The following is a 22403-nucleotide window of genomic DNA, read 5'->3' as shown; positions in this document are numbered from 1 at the left end:
GCTATTTGGTCATGACATTTGTGCGAGTACGTTCAGTGGTGTCCAAGTAATTGCCAGCTTCACAGCTCTTCGCTGATTGGCCAGTGCACGGTCTACAACTTCTGGGGGTTTTGCAAACCGTCAAGTGTATTCAGATTCCTTACCTAGTTGCTAAAGAGAAATGAAATTGAACAGAGGCATATCAGCCAAAACCATGGTAATACTAGTTCAAACCTGGATCTGAATCTGTGACAAAATCATTGACTGTATAAAAAAGTGGACTAAGGGAGTGTGATGTCACCCACAGAGGTCGGCTCAAGGCTAGCAGTTACAGGGGTGACTTTGGAGCCAAGTTCCATATTAGAAATAGTAACTGATTTATGGAAAAAATACTGAAATAAAAACACTGGGATCATGAAGAGTGGGCTAATACGAACATTTTAAGACCAAAATGGCGAGGCTCAAAGCAGCAGTTCCACAGATTTTTCATTGTAAAGTCAATTGGAAACAGAGTTGATGGAGTCGGAAGCGCCCCCATTCCTATTTGGAACACGGCAGCTAGCGAGTTAGTTGTGTCCATTTCTACAATATACAGTCTATGGACAAAACCTGTACAAACTGCAGAAGACCAATAAGTGCCAGCACTGAAGAGTTTGATAAAATTTCTTATTTTTCTTTTAAATAGTTTAAAGTATTTTTTCTGTGATGCTACTGTTGCTTAAAAATGCTTTGAGTTTGTCTAGACACTATTGATTCTTCAGCCTCTGGCAATACTTGACTTGTTGACCAATTGTTAAGGTGTGTCTTGAATCAATAATCTTTAAAAGTTGAAGAGATATCGTCGGTAGTTACTTTTTGACAAAGATGATCGATGTAGCCTCTTTCTCAAACTATCGGCCTTCTTCTGACACAAACAATTTCACAATAGGGTAGCTAAGTTCAAATGATCTTTAAATTTTCTCAGATATAATGTGCTTTTAAAATCCACAATTTGAGAGTCACTTAAAAAAACAGATGACAAGGCTCACTTAAAGGCAAGTAAAAAAACACACTAAAGTCTGTCCATAATGGTAAGAATGGGTTGGTAGCTAGCTGAACTATACTGCATATTGTACATTTGAATATATTTTTAACTGCAGAGGTACACTTAAGTAAACAATGGGGTGAATGTAATTGTTAGTCTTATTCAATATAAAGAATACGAGACATAACTACCCAATCTCCCACTGATCATGTAACTGGCAACCGCTCTCTTGTAAAGTACTTTCACTTCTGACAAGTTGGTATGAAAAGGATGTAGAAAAAATGACACATGTTCCTTGAAAAAAATCTCTAGAGAAAAACTTACATCACCATATTTGCCACTAACAATCAGGAAGTTGAGTAAAAAAAATCTTTAAACCATAATGGTAAGATGAGGTTGGTAATTAGCTGAACTAAAACACATATTGTACATAACCCAATAAATACACTTGAGGGCATGTAATTGTTATCTTATCTAATACAAGGAATACAAAACGCACAACTACACAATCTCCCACTGATCATCTAACTCTGGCAGCCGCTCTCTCCACAGTGTACTTTCACATGTTCTTAGAAAATTACTTATATTGACACTTGGGGAATGAAGCTAACTGGGGCACTGCTCTGTCTGAAGCTCTGTTACTCAAGTTAGACTCTAATCTGAGCTTTGTTTAAACACAATTTGACCATAAAGAACTGAACTACAACAGGTGAGATTATATGTAGATAAACAATTCCTTCTCAGTCCCGGTCTCAGCCCTGATCACCCGACAGTCTACGTGGGTGTACGTCCGGGCCCGTCCCGACACTCAGTACTGGTTCAGTCCTGGTTCAGTCCTGGTTTAGACCTGGTTTAGTGCTGGTTTATATCTGGTTTAGATAACTAAAGATAACGGATCGTTATCTGTTTTTTCATTTTGGTTTTGGAGATAAATAATGAAGAATGCAGTTGTTTTTTCGTTTTCTTATTTTTTATTTTATATTGAAAAACTAATGAATGAAATGATACACGGATTGCAAAAGCTAACTAAATGTTTTTTTTTTTTTCCCCAGTTAGTTGAAAACAAAGAACTAAACAGGACGACAAATCAGTATGACTATAGACTCCTGAAAATGTGTTGTTTAAATCCATTTATTAATTTTATCAAAAAACTGAGGGACATTCTGCCATAAGCATACATGTAGAACACCCCCAGCGTGATGTCGCTGCAAAGTATCAACACTGCCCCAGCCCTTACGTTTGAGTATCTCTTGATGTCTGGAGTTACATCACCATATTTGTGAAGCAAACCAAAATAGCAGGGAATGAATAACTGCTAACGGATATGCAAACAAGGAACGGCACATTGATCCAAACCGAACACTTAGCCGCCCCGCCCACAATATGCACCCATGACATGTACGCACAGCATCCCCACCCACGGGAGCGACGGGGGTCTCCAAACATGCTGAGCCTAATCTAATTAAAGCATCCTTGTCATGACAATCCTCCTCCTAAGAAACATAGTCGTTCATTATCTTTATCACAAACGCACGCTGGCACCGCTGCGTTATCCCTTATCAAATCACTTTTTTATCTTTTTCTTTTTTGTTTCTAATAATAGCACATTTGTTCAAGCCAAATGCAATGTAACACAGGGAACTATTCTGAAAGTGTGTCAGTTTAATAATGTATTTTTCAGTGCAAGGCGCCTGGGTGAGACAAAGAAATCAGGCTTTTAAAGTACAGGCCGAGAATGAAAAAAAATACAAAATTCTGATAGAAGAAGTGAAATGAGAGGGAGTATGGAAAGGAATATGAATAAAGGGGAGAGATAATCATGCTGGATCTGCCCACTGGATTAGCTGTGAGCAAAGATTAACCGCACAAAGACGAGGAGATGAACATTTCCACACTAAAAAGACGGGTTTTTTACATTTTTTTTTAACTTCCTTCAGAGAGCCCACTTCTTCGTTTATGTAACAGCATGTATGTGGTGCTAGGGGTGGACGTAAATTGGAAGTTGAACTAGACAGGACTTATGTACGGTGATATTGTGAAGGGAGGCATCTGTTTTGAAATTAAGAGTGACTTGTAAAATGTAGCAGCATTTCCTGTCTGTCTGTGGGTTTTTCTCAGAGCTTCACATCAGACTTTTGCTAACTCTCCTCCAATAATTGCTCAACATTAATTAAGATTTCTGGAACAACCTTTCTCCAGACTATCACAATAGAATGAGCTCACTAGCGAAATTGCATTTGCTCTGCCCTATCACCAAATTCGCAGCAAAAGTACTAAAGGCCAATTCACGCTGAGCGACAGTGGGCATGGCAACTGCAGATTAGGAAGTGTTGTTAGCGGGTACTGCTATAGAGTTTATGCACTGATATAATTTTATTCGGAAAAACTCTCCTCAACATTACGGCTGAGTGGCAGAACTATGGGGAGCATAACAGCAAACAGCAAAAGAGCAAAATGTGGTTCTTTGCTTTTTATTGCCTCATTTTTGTCCATAGACTGACCCTGTTGTTTAACTGTTAACTGGTTTTCTTCTGCTGTTGACTTGATTTTCTTGTTTTAAATGTCAGATACAAACTAAATATTAAGGGCCCCATATTATGCTGTTTTCTGGTTTAGATTATAATGTTTCCTCATCAAAAACATACCCGGAGTTGTGTTTTGTGCTTATATCTTGCATATGTAAGCTGTATTCTTCTCTCAAACAAAAAATATTCTTCCACCTTATGATGTTACACGATAATGGTCCACTGTATTTTTAAACTCCATACACCTTCATTAGAATAATTTAAGCCACTCTCTTCTGAACCAAAAGTAAAAAGTATCTGGTAACTTGAAGACTACAGTTTCATGAGATCACAAACTGGAATAGAGCATCTGAGCTTTGGAGATGTAGACAGACTAATAATATAATATTTGTGAATGAAACAAAACACAACTCCAGGTATGTTTATGAGGAGGTAACAACATTCTAACATGGCCTACTCACAAAAATCCATTACGTGTAATATAGGACCTTTAGCTGTTAAATTCTATTTCTGTTGACAAACTAAATATTAAGCTGAGTTGTGGAGTTTTTCAGGTTTTTTTTTACACTGTTTGAGCTCTTACAGGAGAAAATGTCATTACTCACCAGTGACACTCATATACCTTTGGCATTCACTAACAAAGTTCCAAAGGTTGTGATGTGATTTGCATAACCTCCGTGGCTAACCTGTTGAGATGCAATTTTCCACAGCACAGACTATGAATATGAACGATCTTCCATCACCTCCTCCACATCTGAAACATCACACACTTTACTACTCCACTCTGACCCACCCAATATTAAAATAGATATTCAGTATTTTTTCTCCATTTTAGGGTTGTCAAAAATTGATTCAGATACTAAAAGTAGAATTGAGTGCCTCATTAAAGATGGTATTGATTCTGAAAAAAAAAATCACATACATAGAACTAGGCCTGTCATAATAAATACTATATCGACACAGGATAGAAAAAAAAACAATAATTTTGGGGGGTTAATATTTATCGTGGGTACTTTTTCTTAGTTCTAGTGGAACTCATGGTTATTTTTTGCACTACAATTAAATCTGAGCTGTACAGGGTTGAATTATGATCTATGACTTATTATACTGACACAAACCAACTACTTAAAGGTGCATTATTGAACTTTTCTGGTGGAGGGACCCTCCACCTGCTTTTCTCTATTTAGATGTTATTGCTTTCTCTAAAATGTTCCACCATATAGTATTAAGCATTTCTATTGTCATGGACACCAAACCAGATCAAGTTACTGGTCAGACCTGTGGAGAGACAACCCTGCTCAGTCAGAACGCCTGTATTTTTAAGCAATAAAATCATCTGTAATTGAACACATGTAAGGTAGATGTAAGGTAGAGCTGTCCAACCTTTTTTCTCCAATGAGCTACCTTTATGAAACAAAAATGACAGAGAGCTACCAATTTCAGAAGTCGCAAAGAAACTAAGCAAATATAAGAGCCACATTAAGCCTTAGATGGGGAACAGTTAGATGCTTATGAAACATAAACCATTATCCATTTATCAGTGCATCAAAATGATACATTTCTAATGGCAATTTATCAAATTTTACTTATTATCCACAATACATAGAATTCCGAAATGCCTTGGCGAGCAACATGGAAGGGGGTGGAGCGCTACTTGTAGCTCCAGAGCTACAGTATGGAGACCCCTGATCTATGGGATCATGATTTTTAACAAGATTGTACATTTAGAATATTTTTTGAGGGATGATTCTGCTTTATGGTTTAGTTTCAATATTATCATTTATCATCTATATTTACGTCAAACACTATATTGGAGTTCAAAATGACTTAGTAAAAGGCCTACATTAAACAGTATTGGCAATATCACCATCTGAACAGATGAAATACTAAAACTTTTCCATGCTATCTTTAATCACCCCAAATTGTCCCCATTTCAGTAGCGCATTGTCCCACTGCTTCCCTTCTCCGCCTCTGCTGATGTCTCAGCTCACTAATAAAATCAATAGCACATATTTTATTTATGTGAATACTTAATTAGCATCTTTCTTAGTCAAAAAAGCTGATAGATAGAGGCAAAATACCCTAGTAACATCATTTGACAACCCACCGCCATGGTAACCCTCAATCTTCTACTATGACTTTAAACATCAACTCTAGTTCCTTCTTTTTCCCCAGCTCCTCCCTCTGCCATAACTTCTCATCTGTTATAAATAAGATCCCTGAATACTGGTGATGTGGCGACGGCGTGCCTGATATTTAGAAAATCAAATCAAAAGAATAAACAGAAGCCGAGGGGTGAGGCGAAAAGCTGGTAACTTATAGCGCACATAAAACACATCTAGTACATGCTATTACTGACTTATTCCATGATGAAAAAGATTAAATAAACTCAAAAGAAGATAAGGATGCTGAAGGAAGCAGAGGAAAAGAGATGTGCACAACGCCATAATAACTGGCTTTGTTCTGCTTTGTCGGGTCCGCCTACATGTTAGCGGGAGGAAAAATATGGAAGAAATAAATAAATAAATAAGAATGATCTTGTATCTTGGCTATAACAATTCATTGTGTGCAGGAGGGCTCAAGGCCATCTCTCCAGCGATGTTGATGCTGACGAGCGTGAATCTCCGGGGAATGAGCCCTTCAAAAGCTCACGCAAGAACTCGACCTACCGACCAATAGCATGACCTCCCTTTGACAGCACCTAGTCTACATAATGGATCAAGTGAGGACTGAGCATGCATTGTACACAGCAGGGTTACGTAAGTGCAAAGATAAACAGGAAAAAAAATGAAAATAACAATAGTTTGAACGCATTAGATCACCACACACCAGATTGTAACAGAAGGTAATGTACATAGCAGGTCATATTGCTAGTGACAGGTGAATCATTGTGTTAGGGAACCTGGGTGTTATTACACTTGCATCTAATGTATTTCAATTTCACTCCACACAAATTATTTTTCATACAATATTGATTTTCTTAATTACCTTCTCAGGGCTTTTGGCAGGCTGGGTACCTCTGTGGTAACACATAATCATTACTGGTCTGGATATTCTTTGGATATTTTTGACATCTCACTAATGTCTTTTTCTTATGACATATTATTTTTCAATATAATCCCGAGATGCACTGAACTGAATGCATAACTGTTATTACGCATGGTCCATTCTCAATCCCCAAAGCAATGAATAGTGTTGCATATTATTATTTGGTTTATATAACTATATAAAAATGTATATTGCATTTGGCACCATGAAGCTGTACTTTCTTCTCAGAATATGAAAGGTGGATCTGAGGTGGGGGGTGAAGGATTGGGCCTCTTGTCAGAAGCGTTCTTACTGAGTGCAGTTGAGTCATAATCTTAGATCTTTAGCAGCATTCACATGGTTTAAGTTATGTTTAAGTCTGTACAGACCAAAAGCCCTGTGAAATCTAAGAAAGCTCTTTCTACACCTGTGGTGAACTTTGTATTCTGGTACTGTCTCCAAAACATAATGTGCTCCAGTATAGTTTGAGCCTCAGCCTTTCACACTTTGAGCTGTGCAGCTCCTCCACAGCAGATGGATGTTAAGTGCCATGCTTGAGGGCATCTCAACAGGTTTCCTGACAGTTTGGGGGTCTAGCTGAGTTTACAGAAAAGACAAAGAATCATCCACACACAGATAGTGAAAAAGTACTCACGGATGTTGTCAGTGGTCTCCTGCACAGTGTCTGTCTTGAGTAGATTGTCAGCTAACATGAAAGCGCCCGTCTCCACAGTGTCGAGGAGCAACGTGGCTGAGTGCAGCTGCTCACTGGTGGGGAGCTCTCTCCACGCCGCCTGGGCTCGGGGATGCAGCAGATTATTCACTGTCTCCACCATGGCCTAGAGCAAACGCACACACTCTGGTCACATTCACCTTTGTCAGCCTGAGTCACTGTTAGCTGCTAGCATGGGTCTAATGCTAACATCATTACATCATTACTGATAAACGACCGCAGACAGTGGTCAATTTGATGAAACAGCACAAATGTTCCTCTCCATATGTCATGTTGATAAACAATGATAACACAAAGGTTAGTGATGCAAATGCAGCATTCCCATGCAAATCCAGTGGGTTAAGATATAGAGCACTTTTCATGTTCACTAACACACTTTAATTTGTTGTCTACTGGATGGTGCAATAGAAATTCTCCCACAGATGTTCAAAAATCAAGTTTGGCTAATTAGTTGATTGCAATCACGATGTGTCTACACCCCCAAAACCTGGTTCTCCTCTCTTTTTGTGCCTTATCTGTGAGTAGGCAAAACTTGTGCTCGAGGGTCTGGGAAGAAATTAGAGTTTTATCTGATAATGTCTTCTGGGTCACACTCAGCCATGCAGAACATCTCTGAATCCAGGAATACTACTGTGCCGAATAGAGAGGAGTTGGCTGCTGAAATATCCCCAGAACAGTTGTTTTGTCTACCGTTCGCATTCCTTTATGCTCTTACGAATTCAACCGTAGATTTTAGACACACACTTTAAGAAGAGAAACAGATAAAGGATCCGGCAAGAGTTGGTTTGAGAGTTAGCACTGGGAGGCTGATAAAACAGTCCGGTGAGTCTGCGGTGACAGGAGCCCACTGGGACCAAGAGAGGTGGAAATCCAGGTGTTATCAAACACACTCATCTCCCAGTCCTGTCCATCTCTTTATTTCCTCTTTCTTAACACCACCCTTTTACCTCGGCAAACCCATTCTTCACTTATCGTGGACTCTCTCAGGAGTAAATGTGAAAAAAAAAAAAAAAAAAAATCTGGGAAAAGAAACACGAATGCCATGATATTAGAAAGACAAGATGTTTCCATATGGGAATGGCAAGGTTGCAGACTTGGTGATATGTATGTCACACTCGCTTAGTCCACTTTTTTATACAGTCTATGGTATTGGCACACACACACACACACACACACACACTCATACATACATAGCTTGACTTTGCATATCCCCTTTTACTTCAGGGAAAAGCATGGTGCATTTACATGGTTAGCAATGACTCATATGTCAAGGGTATGTAGTACAAAACACTAGGTCTGGCCTCGGAAATGAACAAATTAATCCCTACCTGTTTATTTTGGGGCAGTGTAAACCCACACATGGATAAATGGCAGCACACATGAAATGAGTGCTTATCCAACAAGCTAATATGCTGATATGATGTCCTCTTTTAGTGCTAGGAGCTAATTAGCCAGAATGCATATCCAATGAGTTTGGGAAGGCTACATGTAAACAAAAACTAATTAATCCACTGCTTCAGCAAACAAACGAGGAAAAGCAGGAGGGGAGCACACGCATGTCAGGAAATGTGTCTCCCGTGTTTTATCAAGTATTAAAAAGATTTTGGCTTTCCCTATCAATTATATAATAATTATTAGCACAACACAGTTAACACTAGTGCGTACATGACAAAGGAAGGAGCACAAGTGGTCTGATTAGCACACAAAAGAAAATAAATTCAGAGCGGAGACAGTAAAATTGGGCACAATTTTGTAAATCTATTCAGTTGTGTGTCAGGGGAAAATGTCAAAGAAATTGGCCCGTTCTGGTTTCCTAAACATACGGATTTGCGGCTTTTGTTTTGAGTTATTTTAATTTAAACGCTTTGGTGCTTTTGCAGTGTTTTGGGTCAAATCAGACTATTTGATGGTTGGTTAAAATTATGTTTAAATCAATAATAGTGAGGTTGGTGATGTGGTTCATTATCCACGCTTTCAAGGCAGAATGTCTGAAAATGCACTCCCCACTGACTGTTCTGTACCACAGCATTATTGTTTGGTGTCTCTGGTGGATGGTTACGATCCCTCCAGACCATCTTTGTGTTACAGTATTTGTCGTTTCTGTTGCTCATCCTCTGAACAGCAGGAAAAGAAACCATCATAGAGATTACATGGCTAATAATGACCTTGTCCTGTCTCACAATGGTAAAAATACAATAGCCTATTGCCCAGACTTTGTATTTTCCTGTTGCGATACTGATGTAGATACTTTGGCTTTAAGTATTTGCTGATGTCTGATAGCAACCTAAGTTAGGGCAAACTGAAAATATAATTAATTAATTTAAAACACAAACAGCATAAGGTACAAAAAAAAGATTCAAATGTGTTTTGCATCTTCTGATCAGCTTTGTTACAATAAAAGACATTTTGGTCCGTAAATTGTCTTATTACACCAATTTATAGAACAAAATGGGATATTGGCTAAAATGATATTTTGGAAGCCAATATCAGATCCACCAAAACTTATCCAATATTGGTATTGTATCAGTACGTCCCTAAAGAAAAACTGTCACTCAAATCAAATGTTTAATTAACAAGTAGCTAAACACTTAATTACATTCTCTTTTACATGTTATTCTTCCATGTTTCATATGATCTTGTCATCATAAAAAAACAGTGACAATGATGGGCAGCTGGTAATATATTTTTTAGCTCTAAGCCAAAATCTGACAAGGGGTCATGCCTAGCCCTAGAGCCATACAGTGGACGTGCCCTCTGTAGGGAAAGTACTAATAAAACATAAACCTATTCCCAGCTCACATAGATGTCATATATACTGCTATAGTGGCAGGTATGTCTTCCCACTCCTCTCCATTTATGTCAATGATGCATGTGTTGTGTATGGTGTTCCTTCAGCGTGGTCCTATGGGTGCTTGTATATGTGTGTGTGGGCGTGTGAGTGCGCACGAGGGGCCAGGAGAGGCATTGCTGTGCATCATTCTGCTCCACTTGTTATACTGTAGCAGGCTGGGCGAGTGAGAGTCAAGGAAAGGCATAGGGAGTGAGATAGCACTAGTCTCTGCAGGCAAAAGCAGATATGACAGCAGTGGCACTCATATACTTCTGCTCCCAGGACACTAACTTTGATGTCATCCAGATAACCCGCTTCTTTTTCCAGTCTCATTAAAGTTTTTATTGAACTTAAGATTATCTTGCGTTTTCAATTTCTTATAATTTTTCATTGAAATTTAATTCAGCTGTGATTGGATCTTTGGAGATAGGTACAGGGGAGAAGGAGTGTGCATTTCCTTGAGGTCTAGACATCTTTAAATCAGAAAAGTCAGAATATACATGTTTTGGGGTGTGCCCGGGAGCCAGGAGTGACATTTCTATCAGCAAGGAGTATGAGAACTCAGGGGGCAAAAATGGAGACAGTTTTTTTGGTGGTGTTTTCAAAGAGAAGAAAAACTCTGGAGAGACAGATAAGGTTTGTGTGAAAGTGTGTATTGTAGAGGATGTGGGGATGCTGAGCGCACATATACCAGTAAATGGGGCAGAAGTGAAATGCTTTGAAGCGTCGGGGTAATCCAGCGTAAACAGCAGTGCAGAGACAGACTGCTACTTCCAACTACACAAGGGGAATGCACACTCCATGGGTCCACAGTGTGCACATGGTTGGAAGGTATCAAATATGGAAGAACACGATGAAGGATGGGAGGCTGAAGTGTGTGTTATGAAAATGCTGTCTGTATGTTCATGTGTCATCAGTGGATGTGTGGTCATGTTATGATTTGTCATGCATAAATAAACAATACATTAAAATACATTGCTGTCTCCTTGAAGCAACTTCCACGTGTTTTCATTCATGTTAATACTGTAATAATTCTGCATAGTCCAAGTAATCTGTAATTGTTTAACATATTAAACTTTATATACTCTTCCTAGTGCCACAATTTCTATACAAACAGGTTGCCTAACATAAGTGCATTTAGAGATACAAAAATGTTGTTTATTATAAAATACTAGAATATACTATTGATCTACAGTAATCTAAAAAATGTGGGAGCTATATTAAAAAAAAAGATAATATCCCAAATGTTGTTCTGGAAATATGCTAAATTAGAATAGTCATTTTATTGTCTCTAATTATGTGAAAAATAAATGCCAGTAAAAATGCTGATTAGAAAGACCAGAACCATCTAGTGTCTTCCAAATTGTATAATGTGGTAATTTTGCACTTTTGTGGTTCATTTTATGGTCCCTTTGTAGATTTGTGTGATATTTGAACCTCAACCAAAACATTTATTGGCATATTTGGCACATTCCTGATGCATTTTTAAAATTCATTTTTGTCAGTGTCACCCACCACCACCACCACCGGACAAACATGATTCTGATTACTTCCTGTGTAATATTTTCATGAAATAATATTTACTTGAGAACAGATTTCGAGTAGTTGATTCTGCTCATTAGCTCTCGTTTACATGTTTTCCTGTATAATTTGGTAGCCTCTCCCCCTCCCTCCCTCTCATCTCTCACTGTGTCTACCTTACTCACTCTTTCTTCCACCAACATTCCCCCTACAGCATCAAAGCCTCTTCACACCAGCAACTTCATCATGAATAAATTGCCAATTTAGTATACATGAAACGAGTCCCCAATTCCCCGAACGACGCTCGACGGAGGGCAGAGCGGGGAGGAGGAGCAGGAAAAGCAGAAGAAGAGGGGAGAAAATAAAAAGAGAATTCAATTATTTTTTGTCTCTATTAGGAACCCAAACCTCCAGCCCACTCTCCTCACTTGGCAATTAGTGCACTGGATAATTAACGAGGAGAGGCCAGCGCCACGCCACAGCCCTAATCACGCACATTTCTATCCGGCAGACTCAGGCACTGTTGCTATAATTTTGTTTCACATTACTAAAGGCTAATTATATAATCGATCATTCCCAGCCCTCTACCCCTCCCATGTAGGATCCCAGTCAGCTGTGCGACAACCGCCGGGATTTGCTTTGGAATGTAATGTTGTTATGAAATATGAATATGGTTTACATCAGTGGATAGTAGTCAGATAAATAGACCTGACAGTGATTACTGAAGTGAAAAACAGACTTGGTAGTATTATAAGAGTGCTACAGGGTTATACAGACTTTAAAGGTCCTATATTACGCAAAGGTTACTCTTGTGAGCTTTAAGCCATGTTATAATGTTGTTACCTGATCACAAACATACCTGGAGTTGTGTTTTGTTTCATTCACGTTTGAGTAATCCTTTATTATTAGTCTGTCTACATCTCCAAAGCCAAAATGCTCTGTTCCACCTTGTCATGTCATGAAGCGGTAGTTGTCAAGTCAACAGCTACCTTTTATCTTTTGTTTAGTAAAGATTGGCAATTGCTGGGCCGAACTGATCCAAATGATTCTAGTGAAGGTGTATGGAGTTTAAAAACACAGTGGAGCTCTTCCTGTATTATCATCACAAGGTGGAGCAGAGTGTTTTCCGTTTGAGAGAAGAACCAGCCAGGATTTGTGTTTTAAATATGTGTGAATGAAATAGGGTTGATCCAATATGATACTGGCATTGGCAAAAGCTCCGATACTGTAAATTTTTCAGGTACCAGCATCAACGAGTACTCAGACCAAATCACAGATCCGATACCACTCTGTATTTTCCACAATAAGGACTTGTGAGTGCAGCTGTTGTTTACATCAGTGGCTAATGCTACCGCCAACAGCCAGAAGAGGTTAAATGTAAACTATGGATGCTTAAAACATGCTGATAATGACAGAAAGGACAATTATGTTGCCTCTTTGACATCTTCATTTAGCCTTTAGTGTGGACGCTCAGTTTAGTAGAAAAACTGCGCTATGGAGAGTGCAGTCTGACAACAACAGCAACAGCACTAACTCTCACTTTGTTTAACTTTTCATAATTCGCCATGTGCTCCAAGGACGAGGGTCTTTTTACAGGCCTCACTGTTGGTTTGATCCATGCACTGTGGTAGAAAGTAACAAATTAGAAAAGTGCTTAAGTCAGCACTACTTATGGTCAAAAGCATTATATATTTGACTCTTAACACTTCAGTTCTCAAAATCAAATTTATTCTTCTAGATTTTCTTTAGAGATAGCCTTTTAGTTGAAGTATTTATTGCTCTTGTACTCTTGTACTCTCTGAGTAGCCTTAGTCTGCTTCTTCACACTATGGTATCGGACTGTTAATGGCAAGTACACGAAGGTCAAGTATCGGTATTGGATTGGATCACAAAAAAAAAATTATCAGAACAACACTAGAATGAAATAAAACACAATAATCTCATGGTCACTATCAGTATAGTTTTGCAGATCTAACAGATTATGAACAAGAATAAAATATTGCATGGTCTTGTGCAGGTATTTAGTTAGCTTAAAATTTCTAAAAGGACATTTAAAGATTCAGAATGTCAGATTTCAAAGCAAAAGGCATGCAGAGTTCAACCACCAATGCAAATTCATAACTAATGTGGATGTTTCAAAGTGGATTTTTGACTACTACAAGAAAACCTAACCTTGTATATTTCTATTAAAATTGTTTAAAAATATATAAACAATAGTAACCTAGAAACACTTTTCTTCCACTGCCCCTCCACTAGGCCTGTCACGGTGATTACTACACTGACTTATCGTTCAATATATGAAAACTGGAACAACATTTTCTTCGTGCTACTGAGAAATTTTTGATTATTTTTGGCTATATGGTAAGATTTAAGCCACAAAAGGTTGAATTAATAACTTCTTTGACTCATTACGGATGCAAACTAAAAACACTAAAGTGCTTCATTCTGCTGTTTATCTATTACAGTTCATGGTTTTTAACAATACTGTAGAATAGAATTGTGTTTGGTTTAAATCTGCTCTTGAATTGTTGTGTAAGTGGCATAAACTAGTTTCAATATTATCATTTATGGTGTATTTTACTCCAGCAATAGATCAAACCTCAAAATTTGTTATTGTGACAGGCCTATCCTCCACTGGCCAAAGTAACCAAAACAGGCGTAGATGTGTATATGGGCAGACACATTAGATCAGTAGACAGAAATAAATTTATGTATGTAACATGTTGTGTGTGTGTGTGTGTGTATGTGTGTGTGTCAGCTTGCATATCGTCCTGAGCCATGTTGTATGATGTGACATTGCTGAGTAGTGCTGACGTTCAGACTTTTCCTGGGAGAGTGGAAAAAAGCCTGCATCAGGAGAAAAAGAGCTAGCCCATCACCGTGTGTGTGTGTGTGTGTGTATGGGGAGAAGGAGGCAGAGGAACAGAGCAGCATTTATGAAGAAGGTACACCAGTTTTTGTTTATCCTATTACACACATGAGTGACATACTGTAGATAGACTGCATCAGAAGTTTCAAGACAAACTGGAAAGAAAATATTTTTAGACTACATATGTGTTAAAAGAATGAGGTACCATTTGAGAACATGCAAAGATTATAAGGCTAAACTATAGGGATGGTGAAAGATCTTGCGAGATGAAATGTGCACACATGAAAAAAAAGATGTTGTGAGATTTTATCCAAGTCTTTACATTTGGATTGAGGAAAAAAAGGTTACATGTTGTTTAGTAACATCTCCTACAGTTCCAAAAAGCAGCACTAAAATAAAAACAAAAATATGAATCAAATGGATAAAAAAAAAAGTTGGAAAATCTGGAAACTGAATCGTGAAATGCATATATTGGGAATTATGATGAAATCTCATTTAGTCTCGTTCTCATGGACCCAATGGCGTATCTCGTATCTTGTGAAAATTGTATTTCGTCCCATCCCTACTAAACTATGTGATCCACCTGTGGGAATTAAGCTATTACCAATTATATAATAATTATTACTATGACCAAAATATGTTTTAATTGCTATATTGAATGAACTTGCACATGTTAATGTATTCTAATAAGCTCTGATCCAAATCATTGTTTTGTTATTCTTTTGCAACATTGGATGCTGGTATTATGCCTGTCAAGATAAAACATTTTTAAGTGTGATATGTTGCTTAAGTATATATAGATGATAGATGATAATACTGAAACTAATTTATGCTACTGACATAACAACCTTAAAGCAAAAAGCAGAATGAAACAGTTTGCTAGTTAGAAGTTATATCTTTAACATGTTTCAGCTCAAATCTCTATCAAAATAGGACAAGTCTCCACACTACAGCAAAGAAAAAGTACCCATGATAAATAGTGACCCCAAATTTTATTGTATTAAATTGTAGATTTTTTTATTTCTCTAAGTGCAGCAATTTGGAAACAGTCTTTGTTTAGGAAATGTCTTATAGAAATAAAGTGGATTGGATTGGATAAAAGATTATTGTTCTATCTTTCATATATTGAACGATAAGTTGAAATAGTAATTATCGATGCAGGCCTAACTGGTATAATATACATTAATTCAAACTGTATAACATTTTTACCCTTTGAACATGTGCAATGCACTAGTATGTACTGTATATGCAAGTTTGTCATGCACAGACAACATGGTGGACAACAACATATAAACAAGAAGCCAAAAAGCACAAGCAGGTTATTTCTTAAAACAATATGGCCATGATGGGGCCAAAACCAGGGCCGAATATCCATCACACTCAGGCGTCTCCCTGAGAGGCTGCACAGAGGACGGCCCACACAATGGAGATGGATAGTGGGGCTCAAGCAAGGCCTGTTTACCATTCTGCACACAACACGCCAACACAGATGAGCTATTATGGATATTGATCATGGCTTATCAGAGCCATTGATTCAGAATGCAAAAGAAAGCAAAACAATACTGGTCAAACAACACCCTTTGAGGAGACCTGTGCACCTTTTCAGACACCTTTGCTGCAGCAGGAAAGTGAGAAATTGTCTGGAAACAGTATAAAACTTTCAAAAGGTCAAAAGTTTCAAGAAAAGTTAAAAGTTGTCCACAAATGATTCAGTATTATTGTTATCTAGTTTGCCTTGAATATGTGATATGTTTAATTTTATGTACATGAGTAGGCTAGTGAGATATTAGAAATATTGCAAAGTTCATGGTCACTCAAAAAATCCTTTTAAGTATTCAAAACCATATAAATACATTTTTAAACATGTCCCTTTTGATAAGATTAGTTTTTTTTGTTTGTTGTTGTTTTTTTTTGTTTGTTTGCTTTTTTTTTTAGAAAATACTAGTAAAAATTTTATTCTACCTTTTAATCAATAGTTCTGGGTTCGGCAGTAACAAAATTTGTGTTTGTCATGTAATAACACTAGTTGTAGCAATCACAATAGTACTAGCAGGTGAAATTGAAGCTGCAGTTGTAAACCCAATATTCACAAGTCATTCTCCTCAAAGGGTTGAAACTGCAAATCATAAAATAAAAGCAGCCACTTTTGCCTTCTACAAATAGCATCTCAATGTGTGATCACACGCACACAGCTTGGCAGCTTACATGCGGAGTAAAAAAAATAAAAAATATAACAAAAAAACGTGGGACTATATAATGGCAAAAGTAATCAAGGGTACCAGGAAGTGGAAGTACCTGTGTGAAAAACCTGCAGGACCTTTCTCTCTTCTGAAGCTGAAAATTCAGAAAATTGCGTCTGTTAGCAGAGTAACACCTTTCAAAAGCACACACAAGCACACTCATCTCGTTAACATTTCACAAAAACCTGCTGAAGTTATTGTTATTCGTTTCACTTGCAATCTTTCTAGCACAACAGTATCCTGCAATGTTCCACAGATTGTTTTCAAAGCGTCCTGTCTCACTGACTTCGCTGTCCTATCTTTCAGAATCTAGTGAATTGATGGCATTAATTACGCTTCCACTAGTGCATGATTGGTCATTTTAGATCTAACCAACATTTGCATAATAAGCTGGCCTATTACTCAATTAGGTATACATAATTGGATCATTACTGGAGAAGGGAGGACCGTTTTTGTTTTCTGGGGAGAGCTTTTCTACTAATTCAACCTTTAACAGGCCATTTGGTCAACAGCTCAACACAGATGAATTGGTGGTGCTGTTCATTCAGTGCTGCTAATAGAGAGGTGCAGACAGGAGGAGAAAAGGAGTGAGGGGGAATCTATTGTTTTCACTGTGGTGGCTGTAGTCACATGCAAGGTGCACACAATTTAGAATGTTGTGCAAGGAGAACTTTATAGGCTACTTACACTACCAGTCAAAAGTTAGGCCTCACCCTTGCATTTGGTGTAAAATAGTTTTTATATGTTTACAGTTTTCTACTGATCATTTTGATATACATATCTAAAATGTAGAAAGTAGTAAGAAAAAAAGAAACAAAACACTGAATGAGAGGGCGTGGCCAAACTTCTGACTGGTGCTGTTTAGACATACACTACCACACTACTATCAAAAGTTTGGATACACGCTCTCATGCAATATTTTGTTTATTTTTTCCTTACTACTTTCTACATTTTATTAGCCTGATACATCAGCCGGTTTCAGTTCGTGGAAACCTTCTGATCTCACAGCATTAGGATTCGTTCGCTCTGCGGTAAGTGGGCACTTTTTTATTTAACCAATCTCTACTATTTGGTCGTGATGTATGTAATGCTCTGCTAACGGGGCTGACTGGTATATCAAGCTTTTCCCAAATCCCGTCAGAAGCTTTGACTTTAAATCCTCGATCTCGGGAATCATTGCCAACACAGAATGTATGACTCGTTGCTGATTGGCTGCTGCCTGAACTCGCACTTCTGGGGTTTTTCCGAACCGAAACATAATTTCATGCATCTCACTTCTTATATTTGATGTATTCTGTATGTATATAAAATTTCTATGGTACTAAACATATAGAAAAAAAACAAAACAGTGAATAAGAGAGGGTGAGTCCAAAGTTTTGACTAGTAGTGTATATACCATATAGTTTGATTGCATAAACAAACACAGTGTAATATATGTTCACAACTAATAAAATGAAATACTTTGCTGATTGCCAATTGCTTTGGTCAGTGTTTGCTCAAGTTCATAACAATATTTCAGAAGAAAAAGGTTCAGTTCAATTTTATTACTCAGTGCTTGCTATAACTGATATTTTTTTCTTCATAGTCTTGTTTTATACCGGATGTTTCTCTGAAAGGAAACTTTGCAACCTTTGAAGAATGAATGTCAGATTGAAAACTCACCACAATTGTCATTTATCAAAAATATCATTTAAAACTGTCCTTCAATGTTTTCCATTTTCTTCCCAGCTCATTCATCTCCCTGTCTACCTAGAGCCTCAAGTACAAAAATAAATAAATAAAAGAAAAATTCCATTCCATCACTCAGGCGCATTGACCTCCTCTCCGGGTCTTTGTCCGGACAGTGTTACCTTGGTGAGACTGCGGGCGGCGCTGTCCTTGCCTCCTGGGGTCAGGTTCCTTAGCTGGACATCCAGGAGTTCGACGAGCTGGGCCATGGCTCTGACTGTGGAGGGCACGTCTCCAGGCCTTAGCAGCCCTTTGGTCTGCTCTGCCAGCTCTCGGGCCACTATGGCAGCTGTCTCACCTGAGCGCAGCTGGAAAACAGTCAAGGGGAAATAAGGTAAGAGAGTTGGAGAGGTGATTTAGTTAGGTACATATTTGAGCAACTTGAATTGAGTAAAGGTTTTGTTATACAGTATTTGAATGACTACTTAAAATGTTGCTGAAGTTGACTGACACGTTTGCATTAAAACATTTTTGATGACAGGAATAGGAATTGTGGAGACAGAAGTAGCTGTAGTAGCAGTCGTCATAAATGAACTGAATCAATACATTGCTTGGTTTATAATAGAACAATTTATGTAATCTGAATTTTCATTAATGAAAGTATTTTCATTAATGTACACATTTTATGCACATACTGCAATCTGTTTCAAGATGTAGAAATAGAAGTAGGATGATTTCACTTAAGTAACCATTTTCTACTTGTTCCTGATCTTGTACAGGTCAATTTTACGCAAGCACATAATTTGAATAATTTGTCCACATCTGTATAGCTTTTATTAATAAACTGCTCAACATTTCAAATTTAAATACATCAGTTTCCACAGATAGTATACAAGGTAATCACACACACGCATTCAACTTGACCACAAGGCAGTCTTCTTACCCAAGCTGAACTTCAAATGGTCAAAAATGTTAAACATATCAGAAGAAGAGGTGAAAGTCAGAGATTGAAAAAAAAAACAACGCTGTAAAGACTGATGCAAAGATGAAAGGACAAGAGAAGATGGGTAGCCTGCAAAAGGGCAGCACGGAAAATGGAGAATTGAAAAGACGTCTGCGGCAGGGGAAGACGAGCGTAAAAAGTGAATTAGTGCTACAGATACAGAGGGATGCATTGTGGGTATTCCCGGGGCTTATGTGCTTTCACAAAAACATGTAAGAACATTTTACAGAAACTAACTTTGCACTGCCCTTTTCTCTCATCTTCATCTTACACACAGCCAAAGCCCCCAACATTGTGCTGCATTCTGAGCCCAAATTAGATCCACTATGTTGAGAGGAGGGACAAGTTAAACCAAAATCTCCGAGCGAAAATAACATACAGTACTGTACAGTAATGATGCACTGTGTTAAAAATGCTATGCCCATTCACTAAGGCTGCGCTTTCACTCCAAACACACTGAGACTAAACTAAGACTAAACCCAGAACTAAAAACGAGGCCAGGGTCTGAACAAGATCAAACCAGGATCAAATCAAGACTGATTAATAGCCCAAAAGAGGTCCAGTCATTCTATACCACTGAGAGACAAAAGAGACAGTTTATTAGGAAATTTTACAAAATTAGATACAGACTGATTAATTTACGGAACAACACTTGTCATTTTACTGTAAAAGGTATAATACATGTTTGGGTTATTATGTTTCAGTTCTTCAGCCTGCTAAGTATTGGTACTTAAAAAATGTAATAACATTTGACTATATGGTAATATCTACTGTCTTGAGTTTTTTCCTTAGTTACCTAAATCGATTTTGAAATGTTGTATTGGTAAACTGATTACAGTACATACATACATGCATACAGGGTAGACAAAGGAACTTCTAGAGTGTTCTTCGAATAACATTATTTTACTGGCAGTACATCCATCTCTGATCCTATTATGATGGCAGTTAACAATGACCTTATTTTCCTACTCCCAGTGGCTAAATACAGTCTCTTCATGTGAGTTTGGGCTAACAAGTAGAGAATGGATGGGTGGCCTAAATCTTTCCCTGTGGTCAATGTGTCTTCATGCGTGACAAAACAGCTCCGGGACTGTATCCATAGAACATGTAGCTTTAAACTGTGCTTCTTCTTCTTCTATTACTTACTTTCTGCATGATGTGATTGACCCAAGGCGATGTGCAGTTGCTGAGGTCCGGGCCTTGGGGATCCCAATAGCCCAAATGGGACATGCACATGTACGTAGCCACGCCTGTAAGACCAGCACACAGCAGAGACAATCAGACAGTGTCTTTCAGCCTGCACATTACATATATTACAACATGTCCCAGTGCTAATAGACTTAAAAAAGGGAAGAGCAACAGTATGTGTGACTCTGTATCAAAAACAATACACTGTGGATGGACACCTTTTTCAAGCTCATTTCAGACCTACAGACCACTTGCCTCCACTTGTCCAATGGTAGTGAGAGGCTTTATATAATTAAATCAAATATGCAGGCACAGTACAATATTAGTGTCTACTATATCCTTGATAGAGCTAATTATTCCACACTTTGTTTGCAAATGCTATATGCACCAATAATTTATTCACCACTAGAAATTGTTAACAACCCAAGGCGTGAGTTCTCACATGCTGTAGTGGTAAAATCAAACATACTTTGAGGTGTGACAAAATCACAATGTACAATGTAGAATGTAGATGACCACTCTAAATGCTAAAGCATTTTATTAATCCATTTATTATTCATTGTATTACTGCAAAACACTGTAAGTTTTTCCCTTTTTATGAATTAATAAATAAATCACACCAGTGGTTTATACCTCTGTATTGTAAGTGTAAGAGTAAGTCTTCTGGCTTGCTCTTTGCTTTGAGATTGTGATGCATCATTTTGAGATAACACATGCATGTTTTAATATAGGATTTTATTAAAACAGTATCTCTCTATAAAGCTTTAAATTAGTTTCTTATTTTTTCACTCTGTAGTCACATTGGTAATGGAAAATTACCCCTGTCATTACAGCTGCCCTAATTCTAAATCTGGTGCCAAAGACAGCGGAGGGAACATGGATGAAAAGACATGCCCACATAAGAAAACAGGAGGACTGTAATGGTGGGCAGGGGGCCAATACATTTTCATCATAGGAGACATATTCTGAAGAACTGATAGAAGATCAGCCTTTTCATCAGTACACAACAACAACATACTAAGAGTATGAAAACAAGAGTCTATATACTAAATATATAAAAATATATTAAGTATGAAAACAAGAGTCTATATATTAAAAATGTCTATATTTTGAATGGTTAACAGCCCTCAAAATGTTGCCTATAAAAGCTGAAACTCATGAATTTACTTTTGCTATTTTATTACAACATAAAAATACTATAGGTGCCTCTTTGTTGTAGTTCAAACTGAGCTAAAGATCAAAAATCCAATATGAAAAGCTACTTACATCAGTCCATGTTTTTGTCAGTAACTTCTATACAGTTTCAGTTTGCAGGAGTGTCCTTACCCAGAGTCCCCACTGGGCAGGGCTGCTTGGCGAGCTGTCCCTGCTGGGTGCGCGGCCAGGATATATCTGCTGTGATCCGGGGCGTGCAGAAGTCCTGAGGGGGCATCACAGGGGGCTGGGGGGCGGCTGGAGGTTGGACCACTACTGCAGGCGATCGACCGGGCCCTTTCTGGTTTAGGTCTGGGATCTGGTTGGTGTCAGATGACGACCCCCCAGCAGGGTTGAGCATGGGGGGCCGTATGGTAGTGGTGGTCCGGTAGCGTTGACCAGGAGAGGTGGTGAGGAGAGGTCTGGGTGTGGTGTAGTATGGAGGGGCACGCGTAGTTGTTGTGCGACTGGTAGAAGAAGAGCCTCCTCCCCCTCCTCTGTTTGGGGGCATCACTGGGGGCCGAAAGTCTGTGAAGAAAAGACACAGGCATTAGGTTCTGACAAAAGGGATGTTGTTCATCCCAGAGCCCACCGAGCTGTTG

At 38.2% G+C, this 22403-nt stretch overlaps 1 protein-coding gene across 1 annotated transcript in view; it reads right to left on the bottom strand.

Moving 5' to 3' along the window:
• Positions 1-22403, bottom strand: part of adgrl3.1 (adhesion G protein-coupled receptor L3.1) — a 167142-nt gene that overhangs the window by 33494 nt on the left and 111245 nt on the right. Inside the window, exons 8-11 of the mRNA XM_055158568.1 lie at positions 21934-22329; positions 20566-20669; positions 18599-18784; positions 7211-7394 (exon numbers count right to left, since the gene is read on the bottom strand). Coding sequence (XP_055014543.1) covers positions 7211-7394; positions 18599-18784; positions 20566-20669; positions 21934-22329 — 870 coding nt within the window. The remainder of the gene's footprint in view (positions 1-7210; positions 7395-18598; positions 18785-20565; positions 20670-21933; positions 22330-22403) is intronic.

This window comes from Boleophthalmus pectinirostris, unplaced genomic scaffold (assembly GCF_026225935.1).
Source record: "Boleophthalmus pectinirostris isolate CB_2022bp ecotype Guang Dong unplaced genomic scaffold, ASM2622593v1 HiC_scaffold_22, whole genome shotgun sequence".
Lineage (NCBI taxonomy): Eukaryota > Metazoa > Chordata > Actinopteri > Gobiiformes > Gobiidae > Boleophthalmus > Boleophthalmus pectinirostris.
This window is presented reverse-complemented; position numbering and strand designations above follow the sequence as displayed.